The sequence below is a fragment of the Abramis brama genome, assembly GCF_963993115.1.
Source record: "Abramis brama genome assembly, chromosome: 4".
Classification (NCBI taxonomy): domain Eukaryota; kingdom Metazoa; phylum Chordata; class Actinopteri; order Cypriniformes; family Leuciscidae; genus Abramis; species Abramis brama.
The window spans coordinates 51,334,742-51,353,632 of record NC_139966.1 but is presented as its reverse complement, the minus strand read 5'-3'; the positions used below and the strand labels follow the sequence as shown (position 1 = coordinate 51,353,632).

Below are 18,891 nucleotides of genomic sequence, written 5' to 3'. Positions count from 1 at the left end.
CTCACACATGACCGTTACGGTTCAAATGTAAGGATTATAAAGCATTTTTTATTGTCCTGCTAATATTTTCATTGACCTGTATCACAAAAAAGCAACATATTTTATATATCAGAAAAGAAAACCTGCATTTTTCTAGATGTTCTTCTGTTTTCTTTTAAAAATCTAGATTAATTATTTTTATTATTTTAATTGTCAAATACTTTGTTCAAAAAATAATTAAACCATTATATTAATATAAATGTTTAAGGAAATGTATTAGTAATAGCTGGAAATTATACATATATATTGTAACTCTTCAACATATATTATATATATGGAAGCTTGTTTCCACCACCAAATAAAAAAATAATAATAACGGTAATTGCGACTTTTTATGTCACAATTGTTTTCTTGCGATTGCGAGTTTATATCCCACAATTATTTTTATATCCCACAATTCTCACTTTTTTTCTCAGAATTGTGAGATATAAACTTGAAATTGTGAGAAAAAAGTCAGAATTGGGAGACAAACGTGCAATTCTGAGAAAAAAAAAAGTCATCTCACAATTCAGACTTTTTTCCTCACAATTTTATATCCTGCAATCCTGGACTTTTTCTCAGAATAGTGAGATATAAACTCGCAATTCTGAGAAAAAAAATATAATTTAAGTTACCTTTTAATTTTTACCTTTTTACCTTTACCTTTTTATTCTTTGGCGGAAACACACTTCCATAATTACAAGCAATGCTGGAAAACAATGGCACAACTATTAAAATTTTACAGATTTATTTTTTTATTTTCCAACCCAGAGCCATCTAATGGAGTCATTCTTGCAATTTATGTAAAAAACTCATCTATGTCAGCCTGCTAGATAATGTTAAGTTGGTGACATTAAAATCCACAGAAATTTTCAATGTTAAACAAAAAAAATGAATTTGGCATAAGTGCATAAAAACCTGTATGATGTAGCAACAACACAGAAGTGGCCTGATTGGTCAAATGACATCCCAATTGTTGAACCCTGAGGTCATGGCCTAGTGTTTTACACCAGTCATGTTTAGCCAGGAAATACAGGTTCAAATCCGGCCTATGGTGTGTCCTGATCCCATTTCCCTCCTAATAATTTCCTGTCCTGTCTCAAAAGTATCAAAACCTTAAAAAAACATAAGCAATAGAGGTATGATGTTATTAGATTTCCCTATATTTAAATGTACCCTTGCGTCTCTTTACTCTGCAGAACTGCTTAAGTCTCATCTACACTGTTCATGTGGATGGCCTCACCGTTCCCATGGAAACGGTGATCGGAAACCTTCTCACCTGCATTATTCCTATAGCTGGAGGCTCTCAGGTAAGAAATGCGCACAATCTAATATGTTTTAATCCAAAACCATTGTCTATAAATACTGTTTTTTTATCCAACACAAGACTGGTTGTCTCTTGATGAATGAGTGTTTTTCTCTGGAGGGATTCTTTTCAGAGGTTAAAGACACATTTGTAAATAATCCTGTGCATCATGGGTAGTGTGGATGATCTGCACTATTATAGATGCCACAGATGCTCTAGTCTTAATTCTGTCTCAGAATGATGTTCTCCTGATGACCATGAATACTGTGTGTACATAATGTACATTAGTGCACTTGATGACAAAAATGAGCATAACATATAAGGGTAATCCTAGTTCATTTTGATATTTCACTACATAAATTCATTAATGACCAATTAAATTATTTAAACCCTATATTAGGTTTTTAAAGATTTAAAGGGACAGTTCACCCGAAAATGTAAATTCTGTCATTTAATTGTTACTCCATTGAATGACTTTCTTTTTTCTCTCTCTGTGAAACACAAAATAAGATATTTTGAAGAATATCCAGACTACTCTTTTCCATATAATGAAGATGATTAGGGGTTTGAGGTGTCAAGCTCCAAAATGACACAAAAACACTATAAAAGTATCTTAAATGTAGTGTATGTGAATCAAGCGCTATATTCTGAGTCTTCTAAAGTCATAAGATCACTTCATGTGAGGTTGTACCTAGAGCTTGACTGCACAAAACTCCATTGAGTTTCATTATGTGAAAAAGACTGGCCCATTTCTCCTTTTGTGTTCTACAAAAGCAAGTCATATGGATTGGAACAACATAACAGTTTTATTTTTGAGTGAACTATTGCTTTAAATATGATTTTTTTTTATAACATGCTCACGTTATCATTCTCAAGTTCACGTTTGGTTTTTGTGTTACAAACAAATGATTCCCTCCCCTCAAGTGTAAACCTGACTCCCTTGTGTTCCAGATAAATGACCCCCCTCTTTGTAGTTTAACTGACTGGCTACTGGGTTGTTTCCAGGTAACATTTGCCTTTGAGCAGCTTCAACCAATCAACCCATTTGTGATTCTGCCTGATAATCAATCGTCAATCTATGCTCTGCATTTCTCAGTCATTTCGAAATCACTGCTGCTCATGCAAATCAACAACGTGCCTGATTTCTTTCTGACTCTTTGGCTGCGATCGATTGCACCTGAAATGCATTAATCAACTTTGTTTTGGTGACAGTTTTTTCATCTGCTTATTGTTTGTTTTATGGGACAGTGTACAGATAAACACTTAAGCACCTCCTCACACACGCAGAGGCTTATGGGGCCAGTCTTTGTGTCCTGGTTGGCGTGGATTGAACATATGGGCTGGGATGGTGGCAGATGGCGTCTAAGCACACTGCAGTGTGTATGAATGACAGCCTCAGAAACACACAAGCTACAGCTTCAGTGCGGCGTTTCCATTGGTTCTCTTCTATCTTGTGTGCATTGGAAAGGGATTATTTTGTGTATTACCAGTACATCATTTGTAAATTTGGTTGGTTTTGACCTTTCAAATGATGATGGATTGAATCTGAATCAATTATTAATTGGATCAGCCATGTTTGAAGCCATTATAAAATGCAGATGCGAAATACTTTTCTTATCCTCATTGAGACTTTAACTTGCCAGAATAATTTTTTTAGTAGTATTGTCTTAAAGGTAACGCTTTACAATAAGATACCATTAATTAACGTTAGTTAGCGTTAACTAACATTAACTATTAATAACGTTGGTTAATAAAAATACTGTTCATTGTGAGTTTGTACCAGGTTTTAATTACGTATTAGTAAATGTTGAACTTAAAGGTGCACTATGTAACTTTTTTTTGTTCAAAATTAACAAAGTCAATACACCATCAATCCTTTTTCGAAGACGTGTTCTTGTCTTACCTTGACTTACTATGGTAAGCCTGTTATAAGTGTTTAATAAGTGTTAGATAAGTGTTTTATATTTCAGACCAAGCGGGATGCTTTTCGCTGGAAATTGCGTACGTGTGTTTTATATTTCAGACCAAGCGGGATGCTTTTCGCTGGAAATTGCGTACGTGTGTCACTCGCTCTTGCGTGTCGTCATATCCGTAATTAGAGAAAAGTTGCTCCGGCTACTTTGACGCGTGAATGGTGTGGCATAGATTAGTTGTCACAACGAGCCAGAAAGGCTGAGCTCAATCTGTAAAATATCAAACATGCCTGCCCTGGATATAATGAATGTCTTTGTGATCGAGACTAGACGTTTGGCAAGCATCTGTGTGTTGGGATTGGGAAGCCAGTGGAATTGGTGAGTCAGGTGTGACTTGGTCTTAAATCTGTGCGTGTATAAGCCAGCAGTGCTGAAAATCCATAGAGTCTCAGTTATTTTGGACTTCCTGGAGGGCATGTTTTACTGTCCCTGACCCAGGGCCGCAATGCTGGGTAAAACACGTCTGTCTGTTTTCCCAGTTGCAAGATAATCCATACCGATAAGGCCATACCAGAAGTCCTCAATGTAATATCTAATCTGTTACGCAAGTCAGAGTTTCCCAGGCCTCACTTTCTGTTTCAGTAAAGGTTTAACCTGTTAGAACGGCAGCTGTATTTTCATATTCCTGTGACCCTTGCCCTCACAGCTGTGTTTTATCATAACTTTGTGTTGTGCATTTTTGTCATGTATTTCCTTGTTTTCTTTTTGTTTGCTCTTGTTTTTTTTATTGCAATGTCTCTCAATTTTGGTGTGACTAACGGTTTGTGTTTTTTGTTGCTGTGTGGTTGCTAATCTAGCCGGGCCAGGACGACAGAGAGGAGAGCTCGGTACGCCCCGTTTGATTTAGTTCAGCTCTTTTTCTTACTGTCAGTTCTGCTTTCCCCTCATTTTTGGCTCCACCAATTAAAACACATGCTCATCATCAGGGGAACCAATTAGATCATAGTAATTCAGATAAAAAGGAATCCAGTATGTGACTAACCATTGTTTAAGACACTATAGTCTGTCTATCTGTCCGTCTATCTGTCCATCTATCTATTGTTCTATCATTCTGTCTATCGTTCTATCTATCTGTTTTTCTATGTATCTTTCTATTGTTTTATCTATCCATCGATCCATCCACCCACCCACTCACCCATCCACCCACCCACTCACCCATCCACCCACCCACTCACCCATCCATCCATCCATCCATCCATCCATCCATCCATCCACCCACCCATCCATCCATCCATCCATCCACCCATCCATCCATCATCCACCCGTCCACCCATCCATCCGTCCATCCACCCACCCACTCATCCATCCATCCATCCATCCACCCACCCACTCATCCATCCATCCATCCATCCACCCACCCACCCACCCACTCATCCATCCATCCATCCATCCATCCATCATCCATCCATCCATCCATCCATCCACCCATCCATCCATCCATCATCCACCCGTCCACCCATCCATCCATCCATCCACCCACCCACCCACTCATCCATCCATCCATCCATCCACCCACCCACCCACCCACCCATCCACTCATCCATCCACTCATCCATCCACTCATCCATCCACTCATCCATCCATCCATCCATCCATCCATCATCCATCCATCCATCCATCCATCCATCCATCCACCCATCCACCCGTCCACCCATCCATCCATCCATCCACCCACCCACCCACTCATCCATCCATCCATCCACCCACCCATCCACCCACCCATCCATCCATCCATCCGTCCATCCATCATCCACCCATCCACCCACCCACTCATCCATCCATCATCCACCCGTCCACCCATCCATCCATCCATCCATCCATCCACCCACTCATCCATCCATCCATCCACCCGCCCACCCATCCATCCATCATCCACCCGTCCACCCATCCATCCATCCACCCACCCACCCACTCATCCATCCATCCATCCACCCACCCACCCACTCATCCATCCATCCATCCATCCATCCATCCATCCGGATGAATTTTAAATATGGAGGGACAGCAATTTAGCATTTTTTCCTCTATTTTAATCTTTACATTTTCACTATATATGTTCATATATTCAATAATGTTCTTCAGTTTGACCTACTGACACACCATAAAGAAGGATAAAATGTGCATTGCATGGCATTTCCATAATCACTTAAAATTCCCATATTTGGATGATAATTTTAAGTGCGCAATGATTAGGGTTGTCACAAATAATCACCATGAATGCATGATTGCAAATTACGCTTCTATGCAGTTCCATGTGTCATTGCTGTGGATTTGTCCTGTCGTGAGGTTTCATTACAGCAAGCATTTTATGAGGGTGTGTAACGTGCACATGCTCTAATGCGAGGCTGTTAAACGCTTATGTGTGTGCTGTGGCTGTTTGAAGTGATGACATAACCCCCCCCATGCTGTCATTTTACAGCTTCCTCTTTACTTCCTGTCCTGATGTGACATTTACCCTAAAAGGGCTGGTTTCTTGACACCTACTGACTTCACTTCTGCCTGAATATATAAAATCAGTCCTAATCAAAAGTCCCAAAATGTCCATAACAGCAGCATGTGTTGGGCTGCGTGGATGGATGATAAGGACTAATTACAACTGTATAATGCAAATGATTTCCTTTGGCTGATCGCTAACTGACTTCGATGAATGCTTATCAATGAATCTTATTATCTCTTGCTAAATTTTGAAGAGGAAATGTTTGTCATTGTCTCGCATTGCTCTAAATATAACCTTTTTAGTATGACCTTACCTCATTATATATAATGCAAAACATTGTATTATTCACTTTATACTCCTAAAAATTTAAATTGTGATTTTTAAGATTCTTTCTGATATTCAACAGCAAATTTTCATCCTCACCCTGAACGTTTCCAACTTTTTCATTTGTAACTTTCACAAAAAAGCAGTTATTGTAAATGTGATTTATTCATAACAGGAAATAGATGTTATTTTCTGTTTGGTGTTGGTTTCTAATTGGAGAATGGCTTTGAATTATTTTTTCCCCTTCTAAATAACCTCCTGTCTCTAGCTCACTCTACGACCATCCTGCCGCGCACACATTAATCTTTCCCATAATGCCGTGGTGGAGGTGTTAGATGGTGGTGCTTTTCTTTTAAAGATGAGCTCACTCACATTTCTCATCTCCAATCTCTTTCCCCCTCATCTTTATTTTTGTTCTCTCGCTCTTCTTTTGGATTCTACAGAGGACCATAACGCTTGGTGCGGGTGACAGACAGGTTATCCAGACACCCATAAACGACTCCCTTCCTGTAAGCGGCTGCAGCGTGGCCCAGCTTTTCAGACAGCTCGGTAAGCCAATCAGCCGCAGGCTTAGGTGCTAAACAGCAAATCAGCCTCATTAAAACAGCAACAGTTAGTGTCAAGTGTCACATGTGGACGGTGTAATATCCACTTTGTGTTGTTAAATAAATAACAGAGGAAGTGGGACTGATATTTTTAGGCTAAGTTCTCTCTCTCTCTCTCTCTCTCTCTCTCTCTCTCTCTCTCTCTCTCTCCTCTCTCTCTCTCTCTCTCTCTCTCTCTCTCTCTCTCTCTCTCTCTCTCTCTCTCTCTCTCTCTCTCTCTCTCTCTCTCTCTCTCTCTCTCTCTCTCTCTCTCTCTCTGCAGGAATTGCGAATGTTCTCTGTCTGTTTTGTGCTGCTCTGACAGAGCACAAGATCCTGTTCCTCTCCAGCAGTTATCAGCGTCTAACGGACGCTTGCAGAGGTTTACTGGCCATCATGTTCCCACTAAAGTACAGGTAAAGAGGGATCATATGTTGCCAGCGAATTTATTTCTTTATTTGCTTAATGTAAAACATTTTAAACATCCCCATCCATTTCTCCCCCTACCATAGTTGTTCTTAAAAGTTTTGAATAAATTGAATTTAAATAAAAGGTGAAATTTCTGGTTGATTTAATAATAATATTAATAATATTATTAATAATAATATTTTTATTTATTTATTTATTTATTTATTTATTTATTAGTGCTGTTATTACTATGGTCATGATTATTATTATTATGATAATATATGATAATAATCTGCAATTTATAAAAATACAAACTAATTTCACAAAATAATACATTTTATTTATTGCTTTATATACAAAATTTTCAACATCACCATCTGTTTTTTCCCCCGTTTTGAATAAATGTAATTTAAATAAAAGGTAAAATTTCTGATTGATTTTTGATAATATTATAACAATTTGTTTATTTGTTTGTTTGTTTGTCTGTCATTGCTGTAATGTATTTATTATTATCTGTATTAATAGATTAATTAGATTAAACTACAAATAGCACAAAATAATAATACATTTGATTTGCATAGTGCCTTTCATGCATAAAATGCAGGTCAAAATAGATCTTCAAAATATAACAGAATATAAAAACATTTTTTTTTAAATGTATTTATTTATTTATTTATTTACTTACTTACTTACTTACTTATTTATTTAATCTGATTAAATGGCTCTTTTTTTTTTTTAAAGAGAACACCCAGTTCTGTTTTTCCATTTACTTTTCCTGTTCATCCTAATCTTGTCTTCATCTCAATCCTCTTCCATGACTTTTTCCCACTCTCTCCAGTTTTACATATGTTCCTATCTTACCGGGAAAGCTGCTGGAGGTGCTCAGCACGCCGACGCCCTTCATCATCGGAGTCAACTCATACTTCCGCTCGGAGACACAGGAGCTGGTGAGATGGAGTTTTTTCCTTTCCTCTTTTCATCCTCTGTGCTGTGAGGCTGAGGATGTTATGCTTTTTAGATCAGGTTTGATCAGATATCTGACATATGGTGCTGTGTAACGCATGAAATCACATGTAAGATGATACAGCGTTCCATGCCATGCACAACATGGGATTAGATGCAGGAATACATGTTCCCTCATACGCCCGAGTTGGTTTATCTCAACTAGGTTTTGGCCATTTTAAAAGTTAATAAGCATATTTATTTAGCTATTGTGCCTGATTATGTGTTTGGTTGCATTTGTTATCTGGTTTTTGCATCAAATCTGTAACCCATGTTTTGTGGGCTCATTATCCAGCAGTTTATTTAACATAAACACTGAATTATCATGGATTTATTTCGAAGGCCATGCAATAACATGTGACTGGTTCCTTGCCCTCGCATATTTTACACGATTTGTTTAGAATTTCTGGTGATAAAATCCATTCAATGGTAAATTCCTGACCCATTTTTCTGAGTTTTATCTTGTTGAACAAATATTACCTGCTGTTTTTTTGCACTGCCGAGTGCCTTAACAATAGGTATTTACTCCAACAATTAAACCTGCTTGACTTTGATTATCTTGGTTAGCTTAGTTCAGGGGTTTTCAATCCTTTAAATGCCATTGACCCCCCAAAAATGATCATCTTCATGCCCCCATCCTAACATTTTAAAGGCATCTATTTAGTCTCTTGTATAACGGCCCAATTTATATTTTCCTGCTCGTTATAGCACTGTACTATGCATTATTTTTTTATTTGCTTATTTATTTACTTTTCTTATTTAATATAATTTCTCTATTTTTATGTAATTATTTATTTATTTTAATCTAATTTTTATTTATTTTTTAATAAATTATTTTATTTATTTATTTATTTTTTATACAGTTTTTCTCTACACATTTAAGCCACCCTGGCTCAGTTTACGAGTGAATGTTGGACATCCCTGAGCATGTTTACATGCGGTGATCTGTATGTAGTTGAGTTCAAATGAGAGATGATATGATTATGATTCCAGGGAATGATACTTGACCTGAGGTCACTTTGTTTGGACCTGAACATTCCAACATGTCAGAAGAATTTTAAACAAAAGACATTTGCGCAGGACATTGGGTCTCATTCAATAACTTTTTTTTTTTTTTTGTCAGAAAAGCTTGAATCGGGTCTGATGTGCATCGTTTAACCAGTTTGGGCTTGTCTAAAAGAGTTATTCCTTTCCCTGCTTTTGAAATATGAGTTGATGCTATGCATCTGCCCATATAGAACAATGTAGTTCAATGTGGGTCCATATTTACCCGTCTGCGTGTGTTATATTCACAGCTCGACGTAATCATTGCAGACCTGGACGGAGGCACGGTGACCATTCCGGAGTGTGTCCACATATCCCTGCTGCCTGAGCCACTTCTTCATCACACACAGACGGCCATCTCCATGGTAATAAACCCGTTTTACCCGTTAGGTGGATGTAAGGCAGTCTCGGCGTTGAGTAATCACTGGCAGAGATGACATTGTCATAGTGAAATTGACTTTCACGTTTTTAAAGTAATTGAACAAGCCACAGTACAGGTTGAGGAAGTGTGGCGGGTTTAATAGATCGGGGCTATAAAAACACATTAAATAAATATTTATCTTTATAATGAGGTAAATAAATGGTTCTCGGCACACATTACTCAACCATATGTACTTCCTTGTTTAAGTTACGCTCACTGAATTGCTAAGAAGATGATTACAGGCAGCTTTATAGTGGTTTAAAGTAGTTATAGGGCAATATTCTATATTATTGTAGTTGATGGGGAAAAAAGTGCAAAAACATGTGGAGGGTCCATAAAACATTTTATTACTTGTTAGTTACGTATTTACTTATTATCTCTTTCAAAAGAAATTACATTTAAAGGTATTTTTTACCCTTGAGATCGCCTTTTACACATTTTAAAATTAAAAAAGTGTTAATTCTATAATTTATAAATACTGTATGTATTTTTTTTTTAAATGTTCTGATACTGATTTAAAAAAAAATCCCTTCAAAACACTTTTTATACAGGCTCTGACAGAGGATAAATATAGAAACGCAAGCGGAAATATCATATTTAATCTCTGGTTTTTTGTTAACAATTAGGAAACACATTTTCAACTTCACAGAATGAGGTATGAGTCAGTTTCATACCTGGATCTTTTCTGAAAGGAAGTTATTTTTCTTTTCAGGAAAGGGACAATAAATAGGGTTTTCCGTTCTGTGCTCATACCTAAAAGTGTCCGATTGTCTGTCTGTGTTGTTTTAGATTGCGTCACAGTTGTCACAGAAAGGTCCTTGTGTGTGGCATTCACATTTTGCCCCTCTGGAAACGAGCCCAGAGTCCCTCGATATGCGTGTGTGTGTTTTTCCTCAGTCTCGCAGACACTCTGCTGTCTCTCTGAAAAGTGCGTCTGTGGCGCCAAGGCATACAGACCATCCCGGCAGAGGTGGCAGAGGTTGCGTATGTGTGTTTGAGCGAGGAGGGCTCACATAACCGCATCCCCTCAGGGAAATTGATGATAATCATGGCTGAGAAAAGAGATTGCCATGCCTCAGTTATAAACCCATTTCATCTGTTTAATTGCCTGGAAAGCGTGGGGTTTCTTTGTTTTCTTTTTCCTGATCCTCACTGTTCTTTATCCAAAGATTAAAGATGCTTCCGATAGTTGTGTAGGCAACTACCGTCTTTGGTTTTTGTCCTATGCCTAATCCTGTACCTTATGAATTAGCTAAGTGAGTTTTGTTATTAGCTCCAGCTCCGGACGGCAGCTTTCTGTAATTACAGGAGCGCTTATGTGCACAGATGAGCCAGATATGGATACTTTCAGTGGGAATTGTATATCAAATCACAGTTATGAAGACATTTGCACCTAATTTTTCAGTCGTCACTGAAAGCAAAAATTAAAACTATAAATTTAAATTGAACTATATGGAATATGATTTCACTGTGGGCTACACAGTATATAACACGCCAAACAGCTGATGAAATAACATTGCTGTTGTGGCTGGACAAAAACTCAAAGAAAATCTGATTTGTTGCTTTGTCATGTGACGGACACAATGAACATTGTGTTTTAAACTGTTGCTGCTGACATTAAACTGATTTATGACTTGACGCTTAAAATGGTGGCATTGTTAAGTAGGGGTGTAAAAATGTGTGGTGCACCAATGAAAATTCAGTGCATTCATTACAGAATTAAATAATCAACTATAATAATAATGTTATGCTGTAATAAATTACGTTCATGTCGGATCCAGATTATGAAAAGCCACCACATCCAGACAGTGTTGTTAATTATTAACAAAAAAAAAGTAAAACTGTTCAAAATTGTTTTCGTTAATTAAAATAAAGCTGCAAAAATAAAATATACATATTAGATGACAAACTTTCAGTTAGTTGCTGAAGATTTTTTAATTAATAATAAATAAATAAATAAATAAAAATAAATTAAAGCTTAAAAAATAATAGTCAAATTAAAATGAAAACTGAAAATATATACTATAATGAAACATTAACCAATGTGCCTTCAGCATATTTTTGAGAACAATTATGAATTACAACCAAATATTTAGTGAATTATTCAAATTTTGACCAAACATAATAGTCAGAGCAAATATTTACATCCGCCATTGTTTGTATTGTAGAGTATTTTCCTTGAAAAGAAAATTTGACATCAGTTTTGCTTCTTATCACTGTGACTAGGTATATATAGCAGGCAATTAAGTAGAGGGATTATACTGTAATCTTACTATATATGTATGTTTTGTGTAATAAAGGTTCTTGATCCAGAGCTGGAAGTGTCTGATCATGCGTTTCCTCCACCTTCCATTCAACCATCCACACCTAAGATTCAGGTATTTCTTTGAAAATTTCTTTTTAATCCATAAATGTTTTTCCTCCTTCCTTGTGTCAAAGTCAAAGTGTCAAATGTAGAAATGTGATTGTTTTTTTTATTGATGTTGAATCTTTTATGGTTTTATCGTGACATTGCAGGAAGTTATTGTTTTACGAGAGTGTCATTGTTTGGTGTGTGTGTGTTGTAGGATAAAGAGATCCGCGCTGTCTTCCTGTGGCTGTTCGCGCAGCTCTTTCAGGGCTATCGATGGTGTTTGCATATAATTCGCATCCACCCTGAACCCGTCATACGCTTCCATAAGGTACTGAAGACCCCCGAATTCAATTTCACACAGAAAAAATGGTAATACAGAAGCATGAACAGGCCTATAAAGCTTGTTGTTTTTTCTCCAGGCTGCATTTTTGGGGCAGAGAGCACTAACTGAGGACGACTTCCTGATGAAGGTGCTGGACGGCATGGCCTTCGCTGGGTTCGTGTCTGAGCGGGGTCCTCCGTACCGAGCCACGGACCTGTTTGATGATGTGAGTCATGGGTGTAGCTGACATCCAATAGGAAATTGAGAAGGATGCCTTCTCTTTGTGTTGTTCAAGCTTTCTGATCTTTCTCCCTCATTTCCTTTGACCGTAGCTCATAGCCAATGAGGTGGAGCGCATTCGACAGGAGACAGGACATCCTCATAAAGTGATGAAGCATGTTAAGGAGCTGGCGGAGCATCTTTTCAAAAATGTACGTTTTTCATGTGTCGTATCTGCCGTGCACCATCTCTAATTTGTCGCAACATTAAAAATAAAACATTTCCAGGTCAAAATTGACACTAAAACAGGTTTTTGTTCTTTTACTTTTGTTTTACACACAACTTTTTATTTTTTACACCAATAAAGAATATTTGCGGTTAGGGATGCGCAATATATCTGTACAATATAAGTTATCAGCCAATATTTAAAAAATTATTAGTGTTTTCTCTCACTTAAAAGGATAGTTCACCCTAAAATTCAAAGTTAAGTCATTATTTACTAACCCTGTTATTGTTCTAATGCCATATGTTCTTTCTTTCTTTCTTTCTTTTATGCATTATACCTTTAACGTTTATCTAATTAATTAAATATTTAAATTCACTAATAATTGAATTGTTCATTGTAATTGTTATTTTAAATCTCAAAATAGAGATTAATTTTCCATAGGAATTTACAATTTACATTGATTGGATGTTTTAAATTTAGCATAGCATTTTAATATTGCCATTATTTTTAAAATATAAATACATATGTTACATTTAATTATATTATAATATTATAATACATAAGAATTGGCTTTACATTAGGAAAATAATTTTTCAAAATTTTGTCAAGAACTCTAAACACAAGTTTTTCTGTCAGGAAAACCCATACCCAGCGGTGACCATGCACCGAGTTCAGAGGACCGCTGAAAACGTTCTGCACCGGTTACCACTGTCCGTTTTCCCTCACCTGGACGAGGTCTCCGTGCAGCTCTTTATAGACCACGCTACAGCAAAACTCAAAACCGCCCCTCCTGTGGTCAAGGCCGAACTGAAGGGCATGGTTCCATCCGGACCTCCACTGGGTGAGATTGCAAATTCCAGTGCTCAGTTTTAAACTTGTCGCACTAATCGATATTTACACAACTTTGTGCTAATCTTAATAAAGCCTTAATGGGTATTAAAGTGTTTTTCTTTCTCTGGCTTCAAGCTGACATAGTGGACAGGAACGGGAATGTAATGGCAAACAGCGCCCGGAGGTTAGAGGTGGTCAGGAACTGCATCACATATATTTTTGACAACAAGATGCTGGAAGCCAAGAAGGTAAGAACCTCTTATAAATATTTTGTCAGGCTTTTTTGTTTAAGTGCCCCTTAAATGCTATTTTAAAGGTTCTACAATAGGTTTAAATACATCCAAGGTCAAAAAACACTTAATTTTCTCATAATATACATTGCAGCTTCGCCTCTTTTCTCACTGTGTCTAAATCCGTTCTATCAAGGATCCGGTCTCTCTAAACACCTCCTTTTACTCGGCTCTGATTGGCCAGATGGCCCATTCTTTTGTGGGAAACGTCATTTCAGCTCCAGAGGCTTCCTCAGCACTTGCGTACACAGTGATACGATCAGTAATGATGGTGTCGGTTTCACTGTATTAGTTCCTCATCCTTTAGAAGCGCAGGCAAAGTGGATTTGCTTTCTCAGCGCAGAAAACAGTGTCTTCTCGACATTTCCACAACACAAACCAAACTCTCTTCCAGTCTTTGCTACAAGTCCAGTGTTTGAGGGCGGGTCAATGTAGACGTTGTTTGACATAATAATAACAAACAGCTGATAAACAGCTATTACACATGACAGGAAAGGTAATATCTGAAAAGCATAATAGGGACACTTTAAACATAAGCCGGATTTATGGTGTTTGTTTCAGCTGAAGCTTTTATGATCTCAAATTAGTACATTTTTATGTGTATGTGTGTGTTAACTTGCTTCTGTGTGCAGTTAATGCCGGCGGTGTTGAGGGCGCTGAAGGGTCGGGCGGCGCGTGTTTGTCTGACCCAGGAGCTCAACCTTCACGTGCTGCAGAACAGGGCCGTTCTTGACGACCAACAGTTCGACTACATCATCCGTATGATGAACTGCACCCTGCAGGTAAATCCCAGAAATGTGCTTTAACAGCTGACTTACAATGAATCAAATACAGAGTGTTTATGGGTATTTCTCGGATTGTTGTGCTGTAATAAGGAAGTGGAGAATATGATGTTTTGGTTTAGTTTATGATGTTGTTCATCATCTAGTATCATCGTTTACCTCCATAAATTGTGTTATACAAATGTTTTGATGTCTGCAGATTAATGCTTCTAGTTTTATCTTCAGGATTGCTCACATATGGATGAACATGGGATTGCTGCTGCCCTGCTGCCATTGGTCACTGCCTTCTGTCGGGTGAGTGAATGGAGGACTTTTAAGTACAATAAATATGGTTAGCATAAAACATTTAGTAGATGCCTTTGAAGCTCAGGAGTTGCAAGATAACAATTGCATTTCTGGGATGAATGACGAATAAGAGACAAGAAGAACATAAAAATGGAGGATAAAATAGAGGAGGACTTGTTACATTGCAATTAAATATGTTAGTTAAGTACTCCGTAGAAAACATAACTTGGATTGCAGATGAAAACAGTTTATAACATAAAAAATTTTTTTAGTATTCGTGTTGTCGCTTCACTTTAAGATAATCGGAGCTTAAATATAATAAAATAATTTAAACTCAAATTAAGTTGTTTTGGTAAATAGCCATATAATAAGTGGGATAATGTGCAGTGAACTTATTTTGTGATAATGTCTTGTCCGTAAAGGTACTGGATAAAGGGTGGATTTTCTCTGAATGTGAGTTTACTGTTTTTTTGTGTTATACAGAAATTGGGGGGAGGCATCACTCAGTTCGCCTACAGCTGTGTTCAGGAGCACATGGTGTGGACGAATATGCAGTTCTGGGAGGCCATGTTTTACAGTGATGTTCAGAAACACATCCGGACCCTGTACCTGGAGAACGGCGAGGAGGGAGACACCAATGTAATATTTTATTTTATTTTATTTTATTTTATTTTATTTTATTTTATTTTATTTTATTTTATTTTATTTTATTTTATTTTATTTTATTTTATTTTATTTTATTTTTATTTTTTAGAATTTTAATAATATTTTTAAGTTATGAAAGTCAGTACATTTTTTTTTTTTTTGGAAAAAATATTACTTTTATTCAGCAAGGATGCATTAAATTGATCAAAGGTGACAGTAAAGACATTTATAATGTTACAAAATATTTCTATTTCAAATATATGCTTTTGAACTTTCTATTCATCAAAAATGTATCAGTGTTATAAGATAATTCTGAGCAGCAAATCATCATCATATAATGATTTCTGAAGGATCATGTGACACTGAAGACTAGAGTAATGATGCTGAAATTGCAGCTTTGTCATCACAGAAATAAATACATTTTTTATAATATATTAAAATAGAAAACAGTTAAAATTTTGTTTAAATTGTAATATTTCACAATATTACTTTTTACTACACTTTTGATGGAAAAAATGCAAACAAAACTTCTTACCAATCCCAAACATTTGAATGGTAATGCATGTTATTTGTTTTATGTTTGAAAATGGATGTTTATAAGGTGTATTTTCCTTTACTGCTGCCCCTTGCATTCAACCTTTGACCTCTGCATCTTTCAGGAGGTGGAGGGCATGGGGGGTCAGAAGCAGCTGAGCGCACTGGACTTGGCGTCAGAGCAGAGCCGTCTGTGGCCCACGCTGAGTAAAGAACAGCAGCAGGAGCGCGTTCAGAAGGAGGAGAGCACGGTGTTCAGTCAGGCCATTCACTACGCCAACCGCATGAGCTATCTCCTGCTGCCGCTCGACACCAGTAAAAACCGCCTGCTCCGCAACACCGGCCTGGGAGATGTGGAGAGCGTCAGCAACAGCTACGTCACTAACAGGTGTGTGCTGCTATGCTTGGGCACAACAAGATGCTTTGAACATATAACAGAGTAAAAAGTAAAATAAAATGAAGAAAAATAAATTAAAAACTTGTATACCACTAACAGCTACATCACAATCGAAAAGTCCTTGAAAGTCCTGGAATGTTAAAGTCCCCATGAACCGGAAGTTGCAAATGACTTTTCTCCAGTGTTGTGACGTATTTCCAAGTGAAAGGGAATATTGAACAGAGGGCAGGGTTTTACTCTAGCGCTCCTCCTCTCCATCTCTCACTCCTATAGCAGACTAACGGGGAGTGGTTAAGCATTTCCCAACCCAAGCTGTCAAACTGACGTCATCAGGAAAGGAACGCCATTCCAGACCGGAAGTAACTTTTCAGATTTGAATTAAAGATTCCCTCAGCAAACTATTTTTTTCTGTGTATTAACTTGCACGGATTAATTGTTCACCACAAGACTAGAAATATGTGCTAACAAAGTAAATAGGGTCAATTTTGATTTCATGTCGACTTTAAAGTATCTGTACGAACCCTGAATAAAATAAAATAAAAATATAAAGAATTAGCATTGAAATTGAAAAAAAAAATTCTAGTAAAAATATAAATTACAATAAAAAAAATAAGGATAAATAAATAGTAAAGCAAAATAAAGCCAAAAACAAAACAAAAAAACTTGTAGACCACTAACAGCTACATCACAGTTGTGCTTGAAATGTCCTTGAAAGTCCTGGAATTGAATTTTACAGTATCTGTATGAACCCTGAATAAAATACAAATTAAAAAATTATAATAAAATAAAAAATCAACAAATGACAAAGAAAAAATTAATTAATTAAAAATGTAAAAAATAATAAAACATAAAAAGTAAAGTTAAATAAAGATAAAAAATAAAATAAATTGTAGACCACAATTCAACTTTTAAAATTAAAAGTAAAGTAAACAAAATAAAAAATAAAAGAACAAAAATATTAGACCACTGATGTTGTTTTTCATTCGTCCAGTATTGCGGGCAGCATGGCAGAAAGCTACGACACAGAGAGCGGCTTTGAGGATGCCGAAAGCTCGGATGTTGCGAACTCGGTTGTTCGGTTCATCAACCGCTTTGTTGACAAAGTGTGCAACGAGAGCGGCGTCACCAACGATCACCTGAAGGCCCTTCACACAATGATACCAGGTAAAATGACTTTCACAGACAATGCAGCCATCCGAACGGGTCTGAACGGTGCTACATTTGTTTTTCTTGTTTTGTTTTTTAAAAAAACGCTCATATACTATTGTGTTTCTATTGTAGACATCGTTCAGATGCACATCGAGACATTGGAAGCTGTTCACAGGGAGAGCAAACGACTGCCGCCTATCCAAAAGGTAACCAACTCAATATTTTATGTTCCGCTGGGCAGGAAATGCAGTGTAGAAAACCAGGCAGATCCACCCACATACCACTTCAACCCCTCCACCCTTGAGTCAGAGTGCCACGGAAGGTACGTTTGCGTGACGGCACTGCCTCACTGACCGTGGCCGGAATGATGCATGCTGGTCTTACTGGCCTGCTATTCTGAGCACACTTTAGTCTGATGTTCTGCCATGCTTTCCTTTAACACATAGGTTTGATTTTATCGTAGATCCTGGTGCAACATTTCCATAACGGCCTAGCAGAATGCTCTAACAAAACCTTCATGGTTTATTTCATTTGACAGTTCATGTGTATTGTATTGCACAATCTACTCTAATCTCAAAGCAGTCTTAAAGGGATAGTTCGCCCTAAAATTATCTTCATTTACTTGCGCTCATTTTGTTCCAAACCTGTTTGACTTTGTTTCTTTATTTTAATATTTTTTTTTTTTTTATTATTCACCTTCATTGTATGTTAAATTATTAAATTAAAATTATCTTCATTTAATTTAATTATTTTTTATTTATTTTTTTATTTTATTTATAATTTACCTTCATTGTATGTTAAATTATCTTCATTTACTCACCCTCATATCATTTGAAAATCTGGTTCATTTTTATTATTATTTTATAATTTTATTTTATTATTCACTGTATGGAAAAGAACACTGGATAAACTTTTGTCTTCCATGGAAGAAAGAAAGTCATATGGGTGTGGAATAGAATAAATTGAATCCTTTTGAACTATTCTTTTAAATGCCCATCTTTTATCACAATGGCAGAACTGCACAGTGAAGTGTGGTAAAGACTTTGTAGTGTTTTTTTTTTACTTGACTTGACTTGACTGTATTTTCACTCCACTGAGTTCTTAAGAGAAGTACTCTGTGCTGGAGAAGCCAGTCATGCATCTTTCATCACTCATTGCCTAGCAACCAGTGCTGTCACGGGACGCCAGCATTGAACACTTTCCCAAGAACTCAACTAAGAGAGTATGAAAGGACCCCATCTACTGTACAGCTCTAGATAGATGGACTCAAGATCGCTTCCCGTTACGAGGACACATTCCTCTGAAAGACAGTAGATGCTCATGAGATCTGTAAACCGTTCC

At 36.9% G+C, this 18,891-nt stretch overlaps 1 protein-coding gene across 12 annotated transcripts in view; it reads left to right on the top strand.

The window, feature by feature from the left end:
* The window catches only part of sbf1 (SET binding factor 1), a 52,427-nt gene that overhangs the window by 19,161 nt on the left and 14,375 nt on the right, over positions 1 to 18,891 (top strand). For 4 of the 12 annotated variants that reach the window (XM_084112630.1, XM_084112628.1, XM_084112634.1 and 1 more), the window contains exons 5-23: positions 1,218 to 1,328; positions 2,276 to 2,329; positions 4,095 to 4,124; positions 6,502 to 6,607; positions 6,926 to 7,058; positions 7,889 to 7,997; positions 9,348 to 9,461; positions 11,818 to 11,895; positions 12,085 to 12,198; positions 12,290 to 12,418; positions 12,525 to 12,623; positions 13,274 to 13,478; positions 13,604 to 13,716; positions 14,391 to 14,540; positions 14,766 to 14,834; positions 15,309 to 15,464; positions 16,130 to 16,392; positions 17,393 to 17,565; positions 17,683 to 17,756. In XM_084112630.1, the coding sequence (XP_083968756.1) occupies positions 1,218 to 1,328; positions 2,276 to 2,329; positions 4,095 to 4,124; positions 6,502 to 6,607; positions 6,926 to 7,058; positions 7,889 to 7,997; positions 9,348 to 9,461; positions 11,818 to 11,895; positions 12,085 to 12,198; positions 12,290 to 12,418; positions 12,525 to 12,623; positions 13,274 to 13,478; positions 13,604 to 13,716; positions 14,391 to 14,540; positions 14,766 to 14,834; positions 15,309 to 15,464; positions 16,130 to 16,392; positions 17,393 to 17,565; positions 17,683 to 17,756 (2,280 nt within the window). The remainder of the gene's footprint in view (positions 1 to 1,217; positions 1,329 to 2,275; positions 2,330 to 4,094; positions 4,125 to 6,501; positions 6,608 to 6,925; positions 7,059 to 7,888; positions 7,998 to 9,347; positions 9,462 to 11,817; positions 11,896 to 12,084; positions 12,199 to 12,289; positions 12,419 to 12,524; positions 12,624 to 13,273; positions 13,479 to 13,603; positions 13,717 to 14,390; positions 14,541 to 14,765; positions 14,835 to 15,308; positions 15,465 to 16,129; positions 16,393 to 17,392; positions 17,566 to 17,682; positions 17,757 to 18,891) is intronic. The other 8 variants (XM_084112636.1, XM_084112629.1, XM_084112627.1 and 5 more) reach the window with 3 other exon arrangements.